Source organism: Besnoitia besnoiti (assembly GCF_002563875.1).
Source record: "Besnoitia besnoiti strain Bb-Ger1 chromosome Unknown contig00007, whole genome shotgun sequence".
NCBI classification, from domain to species: Eukaryota; Apicomplexa; class Conoidasida; order Eucoccidiorida; family Sarcocystidae; genus Besnoitia; species Besnoitia besnoiti.
The window spans coordinates 129182-154564 of record NW_021703915.1 but is presented as its reverse complement, the minus strand read 5'-3'; the positions used below and the strand labels follow the sequence as shown (position 1 = coordinate 154564).

Here is a 25383-nt window from a genome sequence, read left to right as displayed (position 1 = left end):
AAAATGAAACTGACCGAGAAGTCTTTTCTGTCGTGTTTCTTGCTCTACGAAGCGAAGAACGAAGAGGAGGCGTGTGCAGTGTGCGTGAATCAGGCTGCCGATTTGATTTTCTCGCTCCCATCTAGGTCGCCGCACTCTCAAAGAGAAACGTAAGGGCGATCGCTGACACGCCCTGCCGCATGCGAAGTGACGCAGCCAACGACTAGAACTGCCTCCTCCTCTAGAAAGAAAAGCGCGTTCGAACTCGTCTTCTTGCGAGTTTGACAAGTTGCGCCGAAAGAGGAACTGAGAGAACTACCGCGCAGGAAGAACGCACAGCCGCACGGCGGACAGACAGGGCAGCGTTGCTTCTGCAGTGAACGAGGAGTTCAGGAGGCTGAGAAACAGCAGTTTGCGAGAAATACCAGGGAGGCGTCACGGACCTACTCACTGGACAGCCGAACGGCACTCAGCGCCCGCGCTCTGTCGCTGGAGCATGCGGCCGTGAGCATGCGCATGCCATCGAAACTGTTTCGATGGCGCCTACGCCAGGATCACCTGTGTGTAAATCGCGAGACTTAGCCGTTTCCTTTTACACAGACGATTGTGTCTCCTGTTGTTTTCGATGCTGGTCGCGCGGATGGCGCAGCTGAGTACTCCGTCTGCTGCGACCATCACTCCAAAAACGACGCCACGTCGGGGCTGAGTCGCTACGCGCCAAGGCGTCTTTGCTTTCCCCTCTCCTTGCACCGGCGGGACTTTCCTGCGGTCCCTACCTCCAGCCGTGTCCCCCTTTTCTCACTCTACTAGCGCAACTCCACGTGCTCCTTCTCGCCGAACACGCCGACAGAGGAGGGCTGGCTGTCGCACCATGTCTGCCGGCGTCGCAGAGTTGGGAGGCCGCCGGGCCCCCGCGGCGCTTCGCGGGCTTTCCTCGTTCGCCCCCTGCCCCCCCCCGCACTCGTCTGTCTCTCTTCGTCTTTCTCGTTCGAAATCGTCTCTTGCGCCGCGCTCCCAGTCTGCTCTGCGTCGCGTGCGGCCATCGCTTCCCTCCGCCAGGACGCCGGCGAGCCCCTCGCTCTCTCCGGGGCCGTTGTGCTGGCGAAACACACTTTTCCAGGTAGCAGCTTGTGAGTGCGCTCAGGGGAGTGCTCTTGTCGATTCGACGTGCGGACAGCTGGTCCAGAGCCGAGGGGTATGCACGCTTCACCGCTCGTCTCCCCCCCACTCGGGCTCTTTTCTCGCTTCGCCCTCCCGACGCTTCACTTCCGGTTCTTCTGCAGACGAAGCCGACTCGGCCGCGTCCTCCTCCTCTTCTGCATCCTCTGCTTCTGCGTCCTCTGCTTCTGCGTCCTCTGCTTCTGCCTCCGCGTCTGCCTCCTTCTCTTCGTCTGCGACTGCGGCGTCCGCACCCAGCCGCTTCCGCTCTGCGGCACACCGAGACATGATTGTTGCGATGACGAGAACGCACCTCCAGAACCTCCTTCTCAAGCGCTTTGGTAAGTCCTTGCCCGATTTCCTTCCTCATTCTCGCTCGAACCGGCGTCGGCGTTGCTCCCGTCGCCTTCCGTAGATTCGCCGCTGGCGCGTCGGGGTCCCACCTGGCGTCCTGCGCCAACGTTTTTCCGCGTCTAACTTCTTTGCGTTCTTCTGCTTCCCTCCCTTCGTCACCTTCTGCGTTCAGACCGTTTTAGAGTGTAGGGCCCCGTTTTTTGCGGTCGAAGCTCCTCTGTCGCTGCCGCGTGTGTGTCTTCCCTTCCGCGGTTTCTGTCTCTAGCTGTGCATGCGCGTCCTGCCGGAGGTACGAAGTATGCAGTCACAGCAGCAGGGGGCAGAAGAGTGAGGTTTGCATGTTGCCTCCTCTTTGCTTCGTTCTCCGCGCCCCGGGCCCGCAGTCTTTTGTCTCTCGCGGGTCTCTTCACTAGTCCTCTTTTTGGCGCGAGTAGTCGGCGTTTCCTTCGCGTTTTTCAGGTGTTCTTTGTTGCGGCGCTGTGTGAGTTGTTCAGGGACTTTCAAGACTCAGGAGTGTCGAGTGATTGCGAAGCCCGAGTTTTCAGCTGCGGTGCTGAGGGCGTGGGCGGGCTACCTCGTGGATCACAACCTCCGCCTCGACGGAGAGGCGGGCATGCGGCTGGCGTACGCGGCGCCGCCAGCCAAAGTCCTGAAGGATCCAAAGGTTCGCGAGCTGATACGGAGAGACCTCGAAGTCCGCTGGCTTGTGGACAAGCTGGTCGCGCAGAATATCGCCGCCACAGAGGGGCTCGCCGCGGAGAGCGGCACCGGCGGCGGCGCCACGGCGGCGGCGGAGGAAGAGGAGCTTGCGCGTAGCATTGAGCGCGTGAAGAAAGCAGACAACGTGCCGCAGCCGCACTTCCCTTCCGTGCTGAAGCAGGACCACCCGCAGTTCCCTTACGAGCCATACGAGCTCGAGAAGATGCGCGATCTCTACGGCGTGCTGCTCAAATGGCCGTACAGAGAGAAGGGCGAGGTCATGAGCGTCACCGCGCGCAGAGCGGAGATGGAGAAGAAACGCGAGGAACGCATCCGCCGAGGCGAAGAGGAGGCGGGCGAGGAAGGAGAGGGAGAAGGAGCGGAAGAAGACGCACACGAGGTAGCTGGACAGCTCAAGGTGACCACGGGCTGCAGCGACGCGTACGTCTACGCCCCCAGCGAGCTCGAAACCGGCCTCTACAAGGAGCATTAAGGCGCTCTAAGCCGACCTGAAGCCAGGCCACGAAGGGACAGCGGAGCCGGCAGCAGAGAAGAAATAGGCATGCGGAGAAATGCGCGGGAAAGGAGAATGGAGAAGGTCTGCGCGGGGGGCGGAGAGCGCGCGAGCAAGTCGTCTGCCTGCCGTCGGGGCCCCCTTCTCGGTGCCGCACCCTGTCTGCAGTGCGTGTGTCCATTTGTCTTTTATGCGTGCGTCTAACTAACCCCGCTTCGCTTCTTTTGCCTTCTGTGTTCACGCCTCTTCTCGCGCATGGAGCCGTCCCTCAAGGCGCTCTCACGCGCAAGGAGGTCCTCCCCGTCCGGCGCGCAGCAACACCGCGCATTCAGCGGCTGCCTCTGAACGAAACGGTCTGCGTGTGCATCCAACTACCCAGCGCGTTTCCTTGGTATTTTCGTGCCTTTCATCTCCTCGACTGCATCGCCCACTGCAGTTCTTGTTTCGCCGCGACAATGGACGCGACACACGACTCCCGGGCGCACGAGCTCTCAGTTCAGCGCGCTGTTGGATGGCCTGCCGCAGGAGTAGTGTGCCTGTTGTCTCTCTGCGCAGTTCAGCCCTTCAGCTTGAGTGTAGAGCATCGTAACAGGGACGTCTTTTGGGTTTCAGGGGTACAGATCGAAAAGAAGACAGCCCGAATCTGTGAGGTTGCGTCTCATCCTCGCGGGAAATTGAAGGTCTCGAGAGAGCCTTGCACAGACAGAGGAGGATGTTATGCAAGTAAGGAGTCTTGTATGTAGGGGATAGACAGTGTGCCGGGGGACGGGGAGGGCGGCGGGGGGGTCTTGTGCTTGCGCTGACCACCATGTCAAGTGAGTTAGCAGAGCACAGGTAAGAAGGCCATACTACATTAAGGTTGTTCCACATCGACCGCATTCTAGACGCTCTATCGCCATCTCTTCAGGTGCTGCGGACATCCAGCGTTCTGTCTCCTACCCCAGATTGCCCTTGGCTAGGGAGAGCAGCGAACGCAAAGATAACTATCCCAGAAGTCGGTTGCTGCCACACGGCCTCCTCAAAGGCTTTCTGTGGAGAGAGGCCTCGGTAAAGCCGCGACGTGGGGGGTCAGAGGAACACGAGCTGCGACTGCGCGGGCGTGTCCGCTGACGGGCGTGAGGCCCGACGAGCTCTGCGATGTTAGCCACAAGTGCGCATAGAATCAGAGGAAGGATCTGGTCACAGAACTGCGGTAAAGACTTTTTTGTGGTCATCTCCTCGACTCGTTTGTTAAACAAAACCCCCTTGCCATCTCCTCGCTGCTCCGAGGCACGTCGAGACACGACGCTGTTGAACACGCCATCTGCTCTCTTTCAGTCGCAGGAGGCAGGCCCTTCGGGAAGGTTTTCCATTCAAAGCGGTGCGATAGGCAAGTTGCGGGAAAATGGACAAGACTGAGTGCAGATGCAGGGGTCCCTACGAAATTCTGGCTCGACCTCGGAGATACTCTCACAGAAAACCTGTTTCACAAGCTTGCTCGCTTCTACGCAATTTGGTCACTTCTCCCACTTAGACATATCCCACGTCTCTTCCAGGCACGGTGCCGCCCCTTGAAAACTTCATTCTTAGAAAAAATGGAATAGGACACCCCCCACGGGCCCCGTCGTGAATCCCGGCTCTTCACCAGCCTCCTTCCTCCCTGCCTCCCCCTCCCCGCCAGCAAGTCCGTCCTCTGATTCTACCGGCCGACGCAAAGGAGGCTAGAAGAAAAGGAACCACGAGACTGCGATCCACTCTAGGGGCGAGGGTGCACGTGAAAGTTGTGCCACACGACGCCAGGCGAAGGCTGCTTGGGAAGCGAGACACAGAAAGAATTCGAGCTCTGCAAGAATAAGATTTCGAGCTCTGCATGCGTGACAGGACGCCGGCTGCCTAGCCATGTCCTGCGACACAGAGAGAGAAGAACGGAGACGAAGAAAGAGAGGAAGAACTGCCTCTCTCTGTCTCTCCTCTCTCGCCGGGGCTTCGCGGCTCGCTTTCGTCTCACGCCGAGGCGACCTTCGCAACCGTTTGCACGAAGACATCCTTCTCTTCGTAGTTATCTGAGAAACCAACAGAGAGACGCGGCAAGGAACAAAATTATCAGCGCGCCGCAGCCCACGAGAGCCGACGAGTTTAGGGATCAGGCGGAGTGGGGAAAAAGCCGGGAAAAGACACGCGGAGGAGACAGCAGAAAAGCGGGGAGTGGGAGGCGACAGGCAGCAGCAGAGAGCGCCCCGTTGAAGGGACAGAAGTCAACAAGAGAGATAAAGCATGCAGCAAGATGAGGACGAATTCGCGTACAGGACTTCGTGTTTGCTCTGGCACAGAGACAAGCGGAAAGGGGATGAGGGAGCCGAGGACACCAACGCCCTCGACAGGCGAGAGGCGATTCCGCGCCTGACGAGTCACGGTTTCAAAGGGCACGCACCGTGGATGAACTGAGAGATCTCGCTGTGAGGCGTGATGAGGAAGAGTTGCTTGTCGGGTTCGGACTCGAGGCCAAACTGAAGAAGCAAGTTGAAGCTGCGAGGAGAAAACCCGTCCACACAAGAACTTCAACATGCAGAAAAGGAGGAGGAGGCACCCAATAACCCGACACCAACTCACGCGCCTCGCGGCCTCGCGGGCGAGTTTGTGAGGCGAGACACTGCATTGCGCAGAGCTGGACAGAACAAAAACACACCAGACGCGTACCACAGACGCCTCCTCAAGCGACTCTGAACCTGACGCACACCCTACTTCCCTCGCTGCACACATCACATGTAAATTTTTATATTTGAAGCACATGCAAGCATGCATGTATGCGCAGACACCGAGCATCCATCACGCGCATCCGCTTGAAAGACAGGACGCAGAACAACAGCCGGAGATAAGATCTTTTTCCGAGGTTTCATCTCTCGACGCGCATTCTCAACTCACTTTTTGATCCGATTGTTCTCGTCCATGAAGACGTCCACTTCATCGAAGATGTGCAGCGGGCTGCTGCTGCGCCGCGCGAGCGCGATGAGAAAGGCGAGCTGGACTGCGGACTTTTCGCCTCCAGAGAGCGTCTGCAGACACACAGGAGACACCCCCTCGCACGGTAGACAAAGTGACAGGCGCACGCAGCTTCGCGTGCCCCCTCCTCCCCCCTTGTGGCCGCGAACCCAACGCGAGAGATGCCCTCGTTCCCCGGGCCCCGGGGGTGCAAGAAACGAACTCCGCCAGATCACGAACAACACGCGCGTCTAGGCGCGTCGCACTCAGGTATACCTATATATATACATACATACACACAGATATACTGCGGTGTATACATGTACATACATATACTTATATATGTATGTTTACATATATATACACATATATATGCACATGTGTGTGTGGATATGAGTGTGGAAGTGCGCCAGAGAAAACTGGGCCAGCGACCGGACGGCATCGCCTGTCTATGGAGCCCTGAGTGCATGCATCGCCCTTTCCCACCTTCGTGTGCGTGTGCGCCTGCCGAGACTCGTCGCTGGTCTCGATTCGAACCGCCCGCGCCTCGTGATCGACCCGCATCCGCGCGCGCCGGCGGATGACCCCCGCGAGGTGATTTTCAAACGAAGCGACAACCTGAAACACCGCACAGAGTGCTGCATGCGACGAGGACTAAACAAGGCGCAGAACACACGCCCCGCTGCACAACAACAAATATATACACATAGATATATATAGATTCGGTCTGTGTTTGATGCGCTCTCTGCGCCGTTGCGCGCCCTGGACGCCCCTGCTGATCTCCTGCGCATGCAGATCAGACGGTTTGACAGAGGCGCCTTTATTCCAGCCGCAGACGTCTGTAGGGCGACATGTAGAAATGTCTGGTCCTCGCGCACCGCGCAGGCGAGCGCCTCACACACCTAGGCCCGACATATGCAATAAACTCACATATATACACGCATATACATATATACTTGAATGTAGGTATGCAGAGAAACGTTGTCGGCGAGCGCGCTCGCTCCTGTCTCGTGCGGTGTACCTCCGAGGTGACCGCGTTGAGGCCCTTAGTGTATTTATTCTTCCGGATGATGAGACGCCGGCGGCAGACCTCGAAGGTTTCTCGCGCGCTGCGCATCTGCTCCAGTTTCATCTCGTAGGCGAGTTCCGCCTCATGAAGCTTCGCCTCGACGATCTACGCGCAGCACATCAGGCATGCAAATGCGGATTGCAGCGAGCCAAACGCGCGGCGTGCGAGTGAAGTCAGCCGCGCCACAGCGCGGGCTGCCAGCAGACAGGATGCTGACGCGGACGAGCGACGCGGCAAGATCTCTCAGAAGCAGAAAAAAAGCCGACAGCGCCCAAAACCGTCCCGCTTGGAGCGGCGGAGCCTGTGTACGTACACGTGGATCGAACTTCATTCTGCTACGCCTGGCGAAAATGTCTCTTCGAAGGCCCTCCGCCTCCGCCGCACACTGGTGCGCCTCGCCCTCCGGAAGCTTCGCGGGGATTTCTTTGCCTTGGAAGTGCTCCTGCAAGAAAACCTGCAAAACGAAGGGAACAGCGCGCCGCAATGCAATAGCATATCTGCACGCACAAGCACTCAGAGGTGAAGATAATTACGCGCAAATGCCCGCGCGTGTATCTCAGCATGTGCATATATCTATGAATATGTATATCAGTGTGTATGCATGTATGTAAAACGTATGTATATATATATATATATATATATGCGCCGGCCATGTGCCTACTACCCAAGGCAGACCAGTAAGCGAAAAAATAATCGTCCTGCAGCCGCAGGTACAGCTACATACGCGACTTGTTTTGTTGGAAAGAATGAAAGTGCGCGTTCGCGTGGAGTGACGACTGCAGATAAAGGAGGCGCTTGTGCACACGCCCTCGTAAATTTGCTCAGACAGCATTGCAGACGGCTTTTACAGCTCCCTCCCCCACATAAAAATACAAAAATGCAAATATATCTGCATTCGGCGGCCCTTTGGCGGAAGGACTCACTTCCAGCTGAGCGCGGCACTTCGCGAGCTCCTTTTGGGCAGCCTGGACCTGCATTTCCTTCTCTTCGCGCGTCTGCGCATGCGCCGCTAAACGCCGCTCGCCTTCCTCGCGCGCAGCCTGCAAATTCCGCCTTTTCTGCGAACACTCAGCGAAAAACCAAAGCTACGCGCAGATAACAACAACCAGGCGACAGAGAGGGGAGGAAAGAGAGGAGCCCGTCGTTCACCAAATCTGCACATGAGCACGCCTCGTTTGTCCTCCACACACGCCTCCAAGAGCCCTAGGCGAACAGACAGATTTCTGAATCTTGACACAGATATACATGTATATATACACATATGTATATGTATGCACGCGTGTATGCATGTGTGTGTGTTTGAAGATATGACCGTGAGACAAATGCGAGAGGGCAAACACGTATCCATTCGTCCACGCACGTCCATTTGAGGGTACCGCCGCCCGCGGCGAGTCGTGCGTCTACATGCATCTCTACAACTCTCTATTTTTCACATTCTATCCGTCGTGTTTCGCTGGTGTATCGCTCCCTCCTCCTCACCTTCTCGAGCTCGGTTTTCCTTTGCTCCAGGGCCTCGATTTCGCGCTCCTTCTCCTCGGCTCGTTGGTCGAGCTCCGCGGCCTGCGCCTCGAGCGCCTGCGCCTCCTGCGCCAGCTGCGCGACGCGAGTTTTCTTCTCCTCAACCGTCTGCCGGAGCAGCGCGAGCTGGCGCTCCACTTCCGCCTGCACAGCCTGCGTCGCGCTCTCCGCGGCCCGCTGCAGCTGCTCACTGATCATGCGAATCTCTCCGAGCTCCTGCTCCGCGTCCGCCAGTGCCTCGCGCGCCGAGGAGACCGTCTGGGCAAGCCGCACTTCTTCCGCGACCATGGCCTGAGGGCATCGCGGCAAAGGCGAAGAAGCTGAGGCTCACTCAGGGACCCCGCGCGCACGCCTGACGGATGTCCACCGATACATGCCTCTTTGGGCTTGACTGCGCTAGAACTCAGACCCATTTGAACGCCAGTGCACGTCTGGAGACACACAGAGTTCCCTTCATGGGCGGCTGCTGGTTCTATGTATACACCGGGCACGTGCTCACCTGTTTTTTGCTCCGCAATTCGTCGACTGCTGCTGAGTCCTCCAGCAGCGCCTTCGCCTCTTCTTTTCTTCGCTCGAGCTCCTTCTTCGCTTCTTCCAGCTTGGTCTCCGCCTCGCGAATCGCCTCCTCCTCTTCGCGCTCCGTGCGCGCGTCTTGCCTCCTGATTTCTTCGTTTTCTCTGACCAGACGCCGGAGTTCCTCTTCCTGCGCCGCTTCCTCTGCGCTGTCGTCTTCCTCCACGGCGCTGGCAAGTCGCGCGCCCGCTCCCCGACCGCCCTCCGCGGCGACGAGCCGCACGAAGCGGGCCTGGGGCCCCGCGCTCCCCTGCGGACCGGCGGGTCCGGGCATCGCCTCGGCGCCAGCGAAGGAGCGCTTCAGGTGCCGGCCGCCAGACCAGTCGTATCCCTCTTTGAAGTGCGCCTTCTCCGCGCCCGTGTACAGCTCGTCGGCGTCGCGGCTCTCCGGGCGGCTGGCGGCCTGCAGCAGCAGCGCCGCGAGGCAGCGGTGCGAAGGCACGAGCGCCACCGACTCGATGCGGCAGACGTCGACGAGGAAGCGAAGCACCTGATGCGGCAGGCGTCCGCCGCGCGACTCGCCGCCGACGGGCGACGACAAAGAGCGCGCAGAGGGAGCCGACCGGAAGGCAGAAAACGCAGCGCCGGTGCTGGCGGCCTCCGGCGCGGCGCCCGCTGCGCTGCGCCGCCGATTCACGAGGCGCAGAGACGGCGAGAACGCCGCAGGAGGGCTCGCGGCGGGCATCTCCGGTCCACGCCCGTCTGCGGGCCTCTCGGGGGCCTGGGGGGCAGGGGCACAGAGGGCCTTGTAGACCGTGAAGACCGATCCGCTGGGGCCCCGCAGAAGCCGGTCAGGATACGGGGGAGCGTCAGGGTTAACCGCGACGATGCGCGGAATGCGCGCGAGCTGCTTCCCGCGGAAGAACTCAGAAAGCACGCGCTGGTCGCGCTTGGAGGCGACCACCCAGGTGTGGAGCTGCGGCCGCAGGTGTCGCTCGACGAGCGCCAAGATCGACTGCTGCGGCGCGCCAGCCGCCTCGCACGCCTCGCGCAGCACGAAGAGAAACTCGCCCACGGGCCCCAGCGGGAAGGCGTCGAGAGCATTCTTGCGCACAAGCTCGCCGAGCTCCGCGTGGACGGCGTCCAGGTTCAGCGGCGGCGCCCCGCCACGCGAAGCGGAAGAAAACGCCGCGTTAGAAGAAGGAGGCGTGTAGAGATCACTGCGCCACCCCCAGGGGCAAGAGGGCGCGAGGGCGGCCTCCGGCGCCTCCGCCGTGTCGTCCCGCGCAGCCGTCGAGCGCTCGGAGCGGCGCGACGCACCGGCAGCCGCCTGCGCCGCCTCCGCCTCGCGTCGCTTCTTCCGCTCTTCCTCCCGCGCGGCCTTCCGCGCAAGCCACGTCGCTCGGCGCCGCTGCATGTGAGCGAGGCGCTGCTCCCCGCCCAGGCGCCGCTGGCGCTGACCCTCTGCGCGCTCTTCGTGCGTCTGCCGCAGGAAGTCTTTCGCCAGCCGGCAGCTGTCCTCCTGCCGCAGCACACTTACCTCCGCCTCTTCGCGCACAGACAGCTTCGCCTCCAGCTCGCGCTGAAGCGCCGAGATAGCTGCGAACAAACCGCAGGCCCCAGCAACGCCAGAGACTGAGGGACGGGACTGTCTCCATGTGCACAACTGAAAACAAAGCCCCGACCGGTGCGTGTGCCGCAAACAAGCAGGTCCCACTCGCCACCGCACTCGATCTGAAACCGAAGCAATATTTAACTATACACATATATGCATATATACGGGTTTCTGCGTTTATGCATATGAATGCTGCCACACGACCCCATATGAGGCGGCGCGAAGGCCTCCACCTTACAATGACGCCCCTGCACCACGACACAGGCGCACTAACAGGCCAACGCCTCCGTGCGACCTGTCGCACAGACACAGAGAGGCGACGCACGTCCACACTTCGAAGCGAAGGCAACTGGTTTCAGAGGCATGCGCCCCTGCAGATGATGCTGGCATGTGACGTGGCTGCATGACTCCCCGCTTATGCGCTGTTTGTACGTCCCTGCCCGCGACGCCCACCTGCTTTGTGAGCCTCGTGAGTCGCGACAGCGTCGTCCTGCTGCTTCTGGCGGTCGGCGACGAGCGCCAAGTGCCGCTGAAGGTCTGCGGCGGTTCGCTCGGCGGCCGCAGCGGCGAACTGAGCGCGTCGCGCCGCGTTGGTCTGCGGAGACAAAAGAAGAAAACCAGATGCGCATGCACTCCAGACACAGCGCATAAGACACACGCACGGGCCAGCAGGCAGGCCGGCGAGATCGAGTGCGCAGATGGACGTGATCAATCCTTTCGAATTTCGTGATGCCTCATTTGACGGGAGGACGGGACTACGTCAACATAACGAACAGAGAGGAAGTTGCTTATCGTCCTAGAATCTGTAGACAAGTGAGTTGCCAACGAACCTTGAACGACGCAAGGCACCCGCCAAGACAGGCATCGGGTCTGAGGCTGGGGAGACAGCCTAGAGCCCAAGAAGAGGAGGACGAAGTTTGAAAGAAAGGAGAGAACAAAAGATTGAGAACGCAAACACGAGATCCGAACGTGAAAAGCCCGTCCGGGCCTGCGAGGCACATACAGCCCCCCCCCCCCCCCAATGCAGTCGAATTTGTGACTTGATCCTTGCCACAGCTCCAGTCTTCACCCTCGCAGATCCAGATCTCCTCTCCGCGAGTTCCCTTTCCTTAGGCGCGGGCATCCAGCCTACCTCTTCAGCAGTTTGGAGCCTTTGCTGCGCCTGCCGCTGGAGCATTTCCTCATGTTCCTTCGCCTTGTCCTTTCCCAGCTTCTCACGCGCGGCGCGCTTGGCGTCTTGCCGGAGCTCGCGCTGCGCCGCCACGCAGGTCTGCAGGTCTTCGGTGACGCGTTCCAGTTCCTCCTGCTGTCTCTTACGCTCCTCTGCAGTCCGCCGGCCGCCGATAGCCGCCAAGTGTTCGCTGGCGGCGATCTCTTTCTCGCGTTCTTCCGCAGCCTCCCGCTCGAGAGCCGTGAGCGCGGCGGCGCGCCTCGCTTCCTCCTCACGTCGTTCGCGCAGCTGCAGCAGCAGCAGGAGCGCAGAGAGCCGCGCGAGTGCCTCCTCCTGCTTGTCCAGGTGGCGCAGCTCGGCCTGCGCCCGCCGCCAGACTTCCACGCGGTCTTGGAAGGGCCCCAGACTGCTTGTGTACTTCGCCAACTCCGTCTCCGTCTCATACAGCTTCGCCGTCAACGCGCGCAGCTCCGAGCACGCCTCGTCAAGGCCTGTGGGGAGAGCAACAGAAACGGAAAGAAAACATGGACTCCGGGGGAGGTTCACAGGCGTCGCCGCCTCTCAACCGAGCACAGAGGCCTAAGGGCCTTCGCGCGCAATGCGGCCTCCCCCCCCTCTTGCTCTGCCCCGAGCGCGGGATCACCCGCAGACAGCTGGGAAAATTCAATTTCTTTCGGATATTCATCTGCGTCTTTTCCACTCGTCGCGCGCGACCGGCTTGCGCACCGGTGACCTCGGTAAAGAAGGCATAGAGTTCCTCCTCTTTCGCGGAGACGAGCAGCGTCTTGCTTTTCTCCTGCGTCAGGTAGACCGCGGGGTTGGTGAAGTCGAGGCCAAAGTGCCGCAGAATCTGCTGAATCTTCTCCTTCTTGACCGGCTGCAGCCCCGTGACAGTGCCTTCGCGGCCGGCGCTAAGAAAGAACTCCGAACGGTCGGTCGCCCACTTCTCGCCCTCGGCAGCCTCCCCGTCGCCCTCTCGGCTGCTCAGAGACGAAGCGACACGCTTCTTCCAGACGCGGCGGGTTACTGTCAGCGTCGTGCCCCACACGTCCGGCTGATACGCGCGATGCGCAGCCTCCGCAGGCGCAGGGGTGTCTGCTGCCGAGGCGGCCGCCGAGGCGGAGTTCCTCCTCGCGCTTGGCTGAGCGCACCACAGAGCGACAGGCACCGAAAGCAGGGGGGGAGGTACAGACCGCCGCGAACGCCGGCGCTGGAGACGGAGAGGGACGCGCCTGGGAACCGAATGCGGAGTGCGTGCCGCGCCCGAAAAAGCTGCGAAGCGAGCATCGACCGTCCTTAGACAGGCTCGCACGCTATCTTCGTTTTAAAGTCCAAGTAGTATGGTTTTGAAGACAAACCCCTCCCTCGTCAGTGAGTCCCCTCTCGACGACCCGACGTGAGACTGTTTCGCCGGCCCTCGTGGACGCCGGGGGGGGGCGGAGGGGTGCGGGGGGGAGAAAAGGGGGGGCAGGAAAGGCGAGGCCGGCTTTTTTATGCACTGCAGGCGCAGGAGTCTCTCTGGGCTTTGCCGGTCACGACTCAACTGAGCCCTGCGCGGCGGCCGCGTCGCCCTTTTGCTCGGCGACCTTCGCGCCGGAGCCCCTGAGGCCACGCACACGGAGAGCCCCTCTTGCCTGGGGCTGTGCGCCTCGAGCCTCACCTGCGTTTCGTCGTCTGAGTCCTGCAAGATCTCGCGCTTCGTCTGGAAGAGAGAGTTCAGCACGTCGGGCGCGTCGGTCGCTTCGGTGCCGCTAGCGGGGTCCACAGACCTCCGCGCGCGGCGGGGCTCCGCAGGCGGGGCGTCTCTGAAGTTGGAAAATGTGACTTTCACCTCTGCCATCCGCGGACCCTCGTCGGTCCAGTACTGCCGAATGAACTCGTAGAGCTTCACGCGGTCGCCGGCCGCGGAGGAAGCGGAGGACGCCGCGCCCGAGCCCACGCCCTCGGCCCCGCAACAAAAGAGAATCGCGCGCGCCAGCGCCGACTTGCCGCTCCCGTTCATGCCTGAAGCAGAGCGACACGCCAAACACAGACGCGCATGTGCCAGACTCGCGAGCGGAAACGAACCACCCACTGCTAAGCTCTAGACCCCGTGAGGCACTCTCACGAGACGTCGATGAGGCGAAGCAGCCGCCGCGTCGGGCGGGCGCCCGACTCAACTCGTGCTCGCTCAGGGCTCCTCTGAGGACGGTATCCAGCAGCATCCGCGTGTGCACAGCTCGGCGCCCTAGGTGATTCGCGGGGGGGTCGAGACGCGCTCTGAAGTCAACCAGCCGCGAGCCACCGCCCCTCCCCCCCCCCTGACCTCACCAGAAACCGAGAAAAAATCCTGCAACGCACCTGTGACGACGTTGCAGTTACTTCCGGGCGTCCACGTGAGCTGTCGGTGATTCAGAAAGTCCTTTAGCTCGACTTTGGTGATCTTCCCTGCTGTCCCGTAGAAGGGCAGCTGACGCACGCGCGCGCTCACTCTTCGGGCGAGTGTGGTACTGTCCCATGTGTCAGTCTCTTCTTCAGGAGTCGCGGGCTCCATGCGCGGCCTCTTCTCCGTGGCTACGATTCGCCCGCTCTCTGTGCGTTTTCGCCTTCTGCTTGCGGGCCGCGCAAGCCCGCCAACCTCGCTCCCTGTCGCTGCCCCTGTCGGCGCGGCAGGGGCCTCCACGCCGTGTTCAGGCCCCGGGGCGGAGGACCCGCAGGGCGCAGCCGCCCCCTCCGCGAGGCGATCCGCCGTATGCGGAGCCGAAGAGCTCAGAGAAGATTCGGGAGAGGATTCGAGCGAAGGCGAAGACGGCGCGGGTGAGGAGGGCGCGGACTGCGACTGCGGAGTTGAATCCATATTGGCGCGAGACGCAGGAGGACCAGGCCTGGCTCGCTTGTCCCTCGGACTCGCCTCCGCGTCGTGACCCTCTGCAGGCAGCAGCGAATCGCCTTTATTCTGAGATAAGCTGTCGCGGCGCTGCGCGTGAACCTCCAGCTTGACAGGCGCGGCCACGTGCAGCGAGGGCGCGCGAGTGTTGAGCGGCGACAGGGGAGACCGCGGCGAAGAACGCGCAGAAGAGGAAGACGAGATGATGATTGCCCCCTCGTCTGAGAGATGAAAGGCACTCGGCGAGCGCGACCTGCGCACCGCCTGCAGGTCGCCTTCCTCCCTCGTGACCGGGAGGCACGGCTTGGCTTGAGTGGAGGCGTCGAGTGTCTTCCTCTTCGCTGCTCGCCACTGCGTGTCTTCGCCTCTGTCCTTCGTCGCCTCATCCGCCGGAGGAGAGGGCGCTGAAGCGGCGGATGTCGGCGCGCGTGCGCGGCGATCTCTGGCTGGAGACCCCCGCCGCAAGTCTCCAGTGTGTGAGGCGTCTGCCGACGTGTCCAGGGCCGAGGGAAGAGCACCCGGATCTGCGTCGCCGTCGTTTTGGCTCGCGTGGCTCCGTCCTGCATCCGCGAGTCTCTCGGATTCGCCGCTGCCCTGGGGCTCCCTGCGAAGCAGCGCAGGCGCGTGCCTGATCAGGTCAATCAACCCCCCACCTCCTGTCGCGCTCGGCGTCCAGCCAGGGGACTTAGACATGGGCTTGGCGAAGCGCGACTGCAGAGGCGACTTGCGCCCTGCGTCGGTTGGCAGGCCAGAAAACGTGCTCCTGAGCCCGCTGCTCGCCGCACGCCCGTCCCCTCGCGTAGCTTCCTTTTCTGCCCTCTCCTCATGCACAGCGGACTTGGAACTCTTCGAACTCTGGCGCGCACCTGAGGCCTCTGCCAAGCCGCCCGCCCATCGTCCACGAGCGTCCTGTCTCGTCGCCGAGGCCGAGAAGGCCTGCGGCGCGCCGGCCGGCGGAGGCGAAGAGACGGCGCCTTTCTCGAGCTGCAAGGCAGGCCGGAGGCCACGTCTATTCTGCGCACCCGTGGGCGACGTCCAGCGAGACGGGCTGCGAAAACCTGAGGTTTTCTCTCGGCCTTCTGCAGCTGCATTCGATGTTGTTGACGCGGATCGCAGGGCATGCCGCGTTCCCGCGGCGAAGGCGTGAGACGACGGGCGAGCAGACGCGGACGGAGGCGCACCGCTCAAGGCGTGCGGCGCTCTGGATGCATCTTCTTCATCTTCAGATGAGTCTTCCACCGAGTAAAAAGAAATCGTGGAAGCTGGCGACGCGGGCGCCTCCTCGTGGACCGAAGGAGGCTCGTGTGCGGCGGTTCGGGGCAGAGAGCGGGCATCAAAACCGGGAGGCGCATGAGACGAAAACTTTCCGCGGCGCCTACCTGGATACGTTGGAGGTTCCATGATGTACGCTAAAAAGTCCCATGAGAGAAAGTCAAAGAAACACTGCGACGCCGTCTCGCGGGTACCAATTATGGCGGGTGCGGCCGCGAGACAGGATGGACGTGAAAACGCAAAATACCCTTCCTGTTTGCCCCTGTTGACAGCTGTAAAGGAAGACCGCAACGTGCGGGTCAAAATCGTATTTTGATAGCATGAGTCCCTACTCTGTGCATCTGGCACTCACAGGGCAGTTCACAAGACAAGAAACAACGAGACATCGAAATCGAAAAGGGTATGCATGCACGCACACGGGCGTGCGGCGCGTGGAGACGCGCGGAGCCAACGTGATACTGGGCTCGGTCGCTTCAGTTTCTTCGCTAGGGTTTCCCCGCGAATTCCACGTCAGCGTTCACTTCCGCGTCGCAGTAGCGAAACGCCGACAATTCGGGCCAAGTGCCCGCATCAGTGCCTGGCAGGCAATGGTAACGAAATCAGCTCGCCCCAGTGCGGAGGCATCGGCAGCGCTGACAGAACGAAGAAGCCAACATCCATGTCGTATCCCAACTGCGGCAAAGCAAAGAATGCCTGAGACATTTCCAAGGGTACCAGTGCCCACATCGCCGGCGGAGCGGCCCCCAACCCCCCATCGGTGTTTAGTGACAGACTCTTGAAAGCTCTGTCAAAAGCCGCCACTGTGTCAGACTGCGCAGCACAGCCCCTTGAAAACTCCCCAGTTTGGCATGCCTTTTGAACAGGGCAAGAGTGCAGGATCTTGAGGTAGACGAAATCGCTCGGATAGCTAAAGGCATAGAAAGGAACTAGTAGAAGCGGCGCTCACGAAGTCACCAGCCCTCGTCAGCAACAGCGTACGAGCATAGACCCCATCTGCCGGACAGGCGGACTGGCGCAAACCGGCGTTGCAGGTGTGAACAAAAGGCAGAGGGTGGACTCTAGCGAGCATTTTAAGCTTCCTAGACGCCGAGCCGGGGTTTTAGTGATCCGGCAAAGTCGTCGCGCTTGGACCGCCCGTGTTGGAATCCGCGGAAACATGGTTTTTGAGCAAAACAGCAAAGACCGGCTCCAGATCCTACAAGGCCAATGCTCGGACAACGGTAGCTGGACGAAAAGGCCCCACATACCCACCGAACTGCAGCACCTCCTTCGCAAGCCAGCCTCTCAATCGATAGCCTCTGCCTTCCCAGCATTCTACTTAGTCCCGATCACACCCCAGCACACCTGGCTACTGTCATTACGAAAGATGCTCCAGCACAGCCTGTCGGTGAAGGCTTGGGAAAGGCTTGTGTGGGTAGGAAACCTTAGTTTCAATCTGCTTTCGATACTCAAGTTTGGTTTAGTCGGCATCAGCTGTAAAAAAAAATGTATCTGCCGTTCTCTGAGCTGTTGCCGCGCTCCACAGCTTTATATATTCGTACAGCTTGTATACAAATGTTGGTTTTCCGAGTATACGCTCGATACCACTGTACTTTACGCAAGTTTAGCATGTGTCACCCTCATCCATGGTTTTAAGGGAGTGCATGCTGAGACCTGAATCAACACACGTAGGCAACAGCGCCACACCGCTTGCCCTCCCTTCCATCGCACCTGCCGTCCTTCTGGTTATTCAATTCATGGCATTGTTTCCGGCTTCGAATATCGGAATCTCTCCACTGCATTACGTTTTCTGGAGACAAGGAGTAATTTTTTCGTCCTTGGTTCCACAATGTGCGCTCCGCAAGGTGCCGTCAGAAAAAAGCGCACTGTCCGTAGCGTTCGTAAGGATTCCTAACTCCACCCTCAATAGGCTTCAGGACATGTTGATGGTCGTCCTTGTTGAGTGACATGGAAGCTCAAACAGACTCTATTGCCTAACTGTATGGATCTGCTTGGCTGAGGTACCAGCGCAGTGGTCAGCGTATCTCACAGCAACACACCATCCGCTGCAGAAAAAAATACTTTCATTATCATGTAGACTACCGCTTTGGTCGAGGTTACACTGATACAGCGCAGAGTTTCACGGTGGGATGCAGTTCCAAGCCGATTTCGCATAGATACAGGCGCGCCTGTCTGGTTCTGCATCTGGGCTAAAATGCCTCCCACAGCCGACGATTGGTATCCTACTTATGCTCTACTCAGACAGCCAGGTAACATGTACACCCTTGCTCGGTAGGGGCAGATAGCTGCATTGCTTTGAGGCCCCGTGGCGTTGTGAGAAAGCGGTGCTGGCTCCACCTGATGTGTATATCCCACTACCGCGTGGCAATGGCCAGCGGCACCGGGATAGCGGATTCTGTTGATTGCTTTCCCGCGCATCTAGCTACAGCAACCTTCGACAGGATGGAGCAAGAGTGGACAGCAGACTGTGCGGGGGCTGCATAGTCCTCTGTATTCGAACTGGAAGCAGACTGCGCGCAGCAAGAACCCTTGACAGTTGTAACCGGGGGCCACACCGAGTTTCACAGAACTGACAGGAGTTCCCTGCGTGGACAACCGACAATCGTCCGCCGGCACTGGTCGGGCTACTGAATGCAACGGCGCGAGGGCCGCTGCGTGAGTGTATGCACCGGGGCTAACAAAGAGGTTGTGGCCTCTAGCTGCGTCCACGTGGTGATGGTGGCAGCAGGATGGGAATTTAGGATGCTGCATGCAACAACTGCTTCTTTCGTCTTCTTGTGTATCTTAATCCACATGTCTCGAGGTATGTATAACTCCAGCTATAGTTACTCAACTACTGCACCGCAGATCTGAGGGGACAGCACGTCTACGTCGAGAGACGCATAAAAAGAACCCTTGTGCACCCCTCTGACACTCCAAGCGGAACTGCCGTATCCGAGGTTCCGCGCACGGGCAAATGCCTCTTTTTCAGACGCGGTTGTGTACCGGGCGCCGGCGGGGGGGGGCGCCCAGTCCGGTCCCTGCCGTATTTTGTCCACGCACCGCCGATCGACGCGGCTCGAGCGGCGCCGTCTGTTCAGTCAGCTTCTTTTTCCCTCAGCATCTCGGTGGCCTGAATGCGAATCCAGTTTTGTTCTCCCAGATAGGACGCCGTGGCGCGAGGGGGGTCCTGTGGCGCCCCGCTGCTTGCACCAGGGGCTGTCTACAGTTCGCGGCTTGCAATGGCGTCCGATGCGGAACCCCCTTGTAGGTTGGGTGCCAGTCGGTAAGCCTTCCGGAAAGCGCCGACGAGTAAGCCCCGAGAAGTCTGCTCGTTTCAGTGGTACTGTCATTTTCAGGAGGAAACGCCGCGAGTGCAACCCCCCCCCCCCGGGATTCGAGAAGCTACCTTTTCTGGACGCGTCCAAACTCTGCCGCCAGATACTGGAGGCTGGCCGTGCTACGGCGCGGCTCGCGGGGAACGCGCTACCTGCGGCCTCGCACGTCTTGCGGTTCACTCAGCACAGCCCTACGCAGCAGCTTCGGGAGCAGATTTGTCCAATCTCGGGCAAAGATTTGCTACACCTGCACAGGCTATTGCCCAAAGACATGGTGCGTCACGTGACACGAGCGATATGCATGCTGCGGGTCCAGCGCTCACCTTGCTCAGCCCTGCTCCCTGGTCTGCTCATTCCGAGGGGAGTGGCTTGCGGACGGGTTACTGCGCTGCCACACACAACTAAAGCGGCCCCGACAGCCACTCTGCTGCTCTTTCCTCGTAAACGGTGAAGCATGAGACCGGGGGCACACTCTGCCGCGCCTGTAGTCCAACCTTGTCGTAGCGTTTTTTGCTTGCAGTTGATTGGTGCTCCACGTGTGTTGTGTCGCGTGTCAAGAAGCAACGCGTCATCGCCGCTCGATGCGCGCGCCCGTTGCGGGCTCGGACCGAGAGCTCGCGTCCCATTTTTCCGTGGGAAAACATGAAAAGAACTTCGTTATCTTAACCCAGTGTATCAGAGGTTTTTCCGGCGCTCCACAGCTTCATTTTTCGCCCAGTCCTATCGTGGGAACTCTGAATCGCGACGTGCCTCATGACTCACTTGCTCCCTTCTCACACAGACGAGTGCAGACGAGCACCATGAGGCGAACAAGCTTTCTGACGCGTGGTCTTGTCAAGCGTAATTTTCCAAGGTGTCTACATTTACATCTTCTTGAGTTTTTATGAATGTACTCTGACACCTAAGTTTGAGGACTGCAGCAAGGGGCCGTCCCGAACTTTTCTCTCACGCTTCTCCTCCTTCCCATAAAGACGTCGTCTTGCCGGTTGCCGTCGCGGCTTGCGCCTCTGGGTGCCATGGCTCATTAACGCACAAGCCTGGTCTTTTCATTTCCTCGAAAATGTGACCCGGTTTTTTCACTCGAGGATTTAGGGTTTAGTTTGCTGTTTCGCTGCTCGTCTTCAGCCAGGCGAGATCAGCTGGAGTACGAGGACGCGTCCACATTCTTTTCTTGCCTATGGCGGCTTGCTCTCCTTTCCGACGGCCGCCGTTCGACTGCCGGCACAAGGTGTGCCTCTCCTACCTGTCTTTGAATTTGACTTGTCACTTGCATCAAATCCTAGCGAATTGTATCCACCTGTTGAATGCAGTCCTTCTCATGCTACTGGTGGGAACTTGTGAACGAGACGGCCGAAGATGACGCGAGCCGAGGCTCCCCCAGAAGGGCAGCTAACCACACAAGTCCCCGCTGTGAGACCCCCTCCGGAACTTGGCAAGGAAGGAGTTGGGCACTTCCCGATGGACGACTGTTCGTATCGTGAAACGGTTTTCGGGGGAAGCAGTGGATGTGCCAGTGTTGGGAGCACCAGCGGGTGTCAGACCAGCGCTGGTAGCAGCGAGCATGGCTCTCCGAAAAAGACGTGCGCCGCCCGTCGAGAGAAGGAAGCCATACCGCCTCTCACGGATGTCGAACTCCCCTCGCGTATAGTCTGTTTGCAGACGCGTGAAACTGTGAACGAAGGACATCCGTCAGCGGATGTGGCGGCATCCTCCGGCGACGGCGAACCGGGCTCAAGCCACACGCGTCACCGGTCAAACGGCGTCGAAGAGCGCACGACTGAAGGACACACTTCTGCCTTGTGTGAAGGCAGCAAACGTGGTTCCAACTCAGATGCTCACCTAGAAGGAGGCGAGGACGTGCGTTCCGGCGACTCGGCTTCGCTTCCCCTGTTGGCTCCTGCCTTCTCCCTATCGGGGGGATCGTCACTTTGCATTGTGTCGGCGCCAATAAAAAATCCGGACGAGGATAATTCTCTGCCTGAACGCGTCCTGTCACCTCGAACTGGTGGCACCATCGCTTCATCGGTTCCCATGCCTCGTCTGACCCCATCGCCCTCTCCGTCGTCGTCACGAGTGACCACTAACTGTGCTGAGCGGAAGCAAGGGCCTTGCCTGAGTTCTTCTTCATCTGAGCCTGCTTCCTTCCATTCCCATCCGCGCCACGTCCCTTCACGCAGCCCTCCTGAGCCTGTGGTCACGCGCCTATCAGGCAGCGCGGCATCGTCCCCGCGAGTTCACAATGGATCAGACCGTGTCTCGTTTGATCGGCGCTCGTCTCTCGCGTCAACTCCTCAGCTTCTTGCAGGTCAAAAGGGTCTAGCTGAAGGCCCTGGGTACTCACTATCCGTTTCTGCGCGGCTGCCAAGCCCTCCCACCCGCCGCTCCGCCCCGCTGGCGTCTCGGACCGAAAACGAAGCCGTCGATGTGCTTCAGAAGCTTCAACAAAAGGATATACAGTACGTGAACGAGTCGCACCAGAAGCAGCTCACGGCGGATGCGAAGGACAGCATTGGCGCGTGGATAAAAAGCTTATCCAACGAAGACTTCAACGTCCTTTTCTACTACGTCCAGAAGCTGTCTCGCCCCGCGTGTGGGCTTTCTGTGGAGACAGACGCCGAAGAAACTGCGGCTGCCGTACGCACAGCTGCCGCACCTCCACCACGAAGTCCTTCTACTGAAGGCGGGAGTCTCCAAGGCAGTCGTGGTCCATTGCATTACCATTCTCCTGATACTCGTTCAGAGAGATCTGTTTCACCTCCCGAAGACATGCGATTTCCCCTGTCGTCCCGGGCGCGTAACAGTGGAGAAAGTCTGACTTCCTCGCGACCTGCAGGGCTCCGCTCGACCGTAGAGAGTTCTGGTCCTCCAGCACCTCCTAGTGTGTTGCCAAACACGTCCTCGTCGATGCAGGTGCTCCCCACTCGGACTCAGCTAGCCGGGAGGGACGAACTCGAATTGACGGAGGAAGAGCTCTACGAAACGCGAAAATCCGATTTTTGTCGTCGGGAGGCTGCGCGGTACGGGGGCCACGTTTCGTGTCTCGCGTGCGGCTGCGCAGTGTGTAGCTGTTCAAAGTTCTGCGAGGGTCATCCCTCTTGGGTGTCAACGCTCCTGGTCACTGCGCCCCCCAGCACCCTGGGCTGGGCACGAGAGCTTGAGCGTCAACTGTACGAGGCCAACACGAACCCGCCAGCCGCCGCGCCTGCAAAGGCGAAGGCTGGTGGGGGCAGCCAGGGGCTGCAAAAGTTCGAAAGAGAAACGGGTCACCGGTATCAGTCGCGGCGATCCTCCATCTCGTCTACCGGGAGCGCAGCCACGACGAGCCGAAACGGCAACGCCGGAGAGGTTCAGGCGGATGTCAGTTCTGCCCCATGCCGGAGTGCGCTGAGGCAAGCGACAGCAGATCCGTGGAGTTCGTGTAGAGGCTGGGGGCGTCACTTTGACACTTCGAAAGCGCGCCTAGCACAGGAAGCGGCTGCTCACGGGTCTCTGCGGAGGACCTCGAGGAGTATCCGGTCGGTCCGCAAAGACGACGGCAGAAACGGGGAGGACGCAGGATTTTCGTCGTGGGAGGAGGAGACTGTCGACTCGTTCTCAGTCGCACGCCAGACCAACGGGGCACCCCGCAGATGCACTCAGCTGCCGGGAGACCTAGCTCGAGTGTCTGCGTCTGGAAGCGCAAGTTTTCAGGAGCCCGCGATGCTCACGCGCTTTGCTGCTGCCGCAAGGAAAAGACGAGCTGGAGTTCCGCTGGCACTGAGTTCTCAAGATGGCGCAGCCCAGTTTGCCGCAGCGTCTGTTGCTGAGTTCACAACAAGTTCAGGCGTGCCCCTGAGAAGTCGGATGACTCAACACAATTCTTCACCGTCACATTCAGGCCTCTCTGTGCTCCGTGGAGGGCGCACTGTCCCGTCGTTTGAGTCACACAATCGGGCGGGCGAACATTCGGAGGAGATCGCAGAAGACCATGGACTCCGACAAGGCAAACGGCTGCGCTCGGGGGAAACTACTGAAGGCGAGCATGCTGACATCAAAAGGCCGCGTGTGACGTCTCCGCTTCGGAAAAACAAGCTTGTGGCTGCAAGTAGAGACGAACAAGTTCACGGCGGAGACTTGCAACAGCCCGATACCGCGGCGCTCAGCAATGGAGTCGGGAGCAACCAGCCTTGTGAGGGAGCACGATCAGAAGAGAAAAACGCGCTGCCTCTGGCATTTTCCCCGTCAGCCACTGGGAAGGAAGGTAAACCTCAACGGAGTGCGCGGGCAACTTCGGGTCCGCCGAAGCGCCAGTTTCGCGTTCACCAGTTGATTCCAGAGCCGCAAGAGAAGGAAGGCCTACTCTGCAATCCCACTCCCGCCCAGTTCAATAAATATCCGAAAGCGAGAGGTGTGTGGTTCGACCCCCACAGAAATCTCGTGAGAACCTGCTGGAAAGAAAAAGGAAAAGCCAAGACTGTGGGATTCCCTGTGGCAAAGTTTGGTCTTGATGAAGCGAGATTTTTAGCAGTTCAATTCCACATGTGCAAATGCCCCGAAGACCCTGTGCCGAGTGACCTCCAGGCGCGACTCCTGCAGACTCCGCGCCAGGAGTTCGAGTCCCGCTAGCACGGGCCACGAGCCAGAAGAAACCATCTTTTGCACCTTCAGGGACCCAGGAAATGTTTTTTACACGAATCTTCGAGCTCGTGCGAGGTCTCGTGGATGCACAGACACTGCGCGACGCCTCGGAGGCGCGCGCGCGGGTCAGAGGGTATTTTTCCTGCAATCCTGTACAATGGCGGAAAAAAAGACTCCGGGCACACATTTATGTACGGGGGATCGAAGTGCCTGTTTTATGTTTTGTGGCAGGGGATGACGGCATGCAGCAGATTAAATGGGGTATTGTCCGGTGTGTTTTATGATTCAAAAGACGGGCATTCGTCGGTTTCCAGGAAACCATCAGTATGCAGGTTTCCTCGTCCCGCACAGTGCGAAAGCTTCGTAAACGAGTTCGCCGAAGTGTACAGAGGTTTGGGTGCAAACTCGTATCAGGTTGGTAACAGGCAATGCAGATGGTTGTGTACTTCCGCCCTCAGTTCCGTCAGGAGTTACAGACGCATACTCTCGTTCCTTTATGACGTCTTGTGTAATACAACGTCGACAAACAAAGGGTACTCTGCGCACGGGCAAGCGCGGACCCCGTCAAGCGCAAGTGATGAACCTTTGTGCAGCCTCGCGTGCTGGGAGGTTCAGTGGTACATTTTTGAGCAAGCTAGTATAGTAGTTAGTCACTGGTTGAAGCGGGGAGCACTCGGTACCAGCATCAGGGTTCCTGGAGAGACATCGAGTTTCAGCGGGAAAAGATGTGTTACATGATCCAAACACGACAGCGTCGCTTGCTCAACTTCGCAATCCGGTTTCTTCCTCAGTGTTGACGTCCAAAACGGCACTTGACACACCGCATCATTTTCAGCGCCGCGATGTCTAACCACCTCACGGCACATCGTTTCTTACGGTACGCGTCAAACTTGCACGCATATTTGTACGTTTGCACGTAATAGAGGTCTCCACGAGCGTTTATACGGAAGGAAACTACATCGGACCACTTTTTCTCAAGTTAGCGGCTCCCCGCAAAGGATCATCCGAAAGGACGAGGATGTCTGCTACCAGAGGCTTCTTCTCATGCCTGAAAAACCGTCGAGGCAACGGGCAAGGTTATTGGTTCGTGGTGCGGAATGCCGAAGCGTACCAGGGCGCCATCATGAGAGTTTCTTGTATAAAAATTCTGAATACTGGAAGCCGTCCCGTGTTCTTGTTCCCTAAAGTACAAATGGTGAAAATAGGTCGTATCTGCCCATAGGACGCAGGTTTTACGATCGAAGTTTCCTGACTAGGTTCGTAGATGAAATGCTTATGAAAACAAGTTACATTCCCTCACCCGACAGAAGTTCGGTGAGCTGCTGAAAGGCTACTGTTGTTCTGATTTGTGGAGTCACCTTCGGCACTGGTGAAAGTATTCATACCCGGCGAGCAGTGCGTGTCTTTGAAGGGCATACGGCCACCTCATATCCGCCAGTCAATAACACAAAATTTCTAATAGAAAAATTGTAATTTTAGGGTTCAACTTGCTTGTTTTTAATAAAGTTTTAAAGACTTCTGTCAGAAAGTTCTTTAACATGACAGTTTTCAAATAGAAACAAATTCTTGATTTGCAGTATATTTTTTTCAATATCAATAATAGTATTACTTAACCAATTAACTGAATCCTAATTTTCTAAATATAATTAAAGAATTTGACTACCTCTCGAATCCGTAGCACGAGCTCAGACGGTTTTATCGTGAGGCGCCCTGCGGGGTCTCGCATGCGAATTTTTTTCGTGTCAATAAAGGTCACGTTCTGG

At 59.0% G+C, this 25383-nt stretch overlaps 3 protein-coding genes across 3 annotated transcripts; 2 read left to right on the top strand and 1 right to left on the bottom strand.

The window, feature by feature from the left end:
• Positions 1-850: 850 nt before the first annotated feature.
• BESB_070500 (uncharacterized protein) lies at positions 851-2683 on the top strand (the record flags this gene model as incomplete). Its single annotated transcript, XM_029365423.1, has 2 exons — positions 851-1478; positions 1986-2683. The coding sequence occupies 2 exons, from the start codon at positions 851-853 to the stop codon at positions 2681-2683; spliced, it is 1326 nt and encodes a 441-aa protein (XP_029217907.1).
• Positions 2684-4687: 2004 nt separating this feature from the next.
• On the bottom strand, positions 4688-15815 carry BESB_070490 (RecF/RecN/SMC N terminal domain-containing protein; the record flags this gene model as incomplete). The annotated part of the gene is made up of 15 exons (XM_029365422.1): positions 4688-4746; positions 5115-5209; positions 5606-5736; positions 6149-6280; positions 6684-6836; positions 7045-7185; positions 7655-7789; positions 8211-8540; positions 8749-9339; positions 9382-10361; positions 10831-10972; positions 11510-12039; positions 12275-12689; positions 13209-13552; positions 13889-15815. The coding sequence occupies 15 exons, from the start codon at positions 15813-15815 to the stop codon at positions 4688-4690; spliced, it is 6105 nt and encodes a 2034-aa protein (XP_029217906.1).
• Positions 15816-20359: 4544 nt separating this feature from the next.
• BESB_070480 (uncharacterized protein) lies at positions 20360-23608 on the top strand (the record flags this gene model as incomplete). The annotated part of the gene is made up of 1 exon (XM_029365421.1): positions 20360-23608. The coding sequence occupies one exon, from the start codon at positions 20360-20362 to the stop codon at positions 23606-23608; it is 3249 nt and encodes a 1082-aa protein (XP_029217905.1).
• Between the last annotated feature and the right edge of the window lie 1775 nt (positions 23609-25383).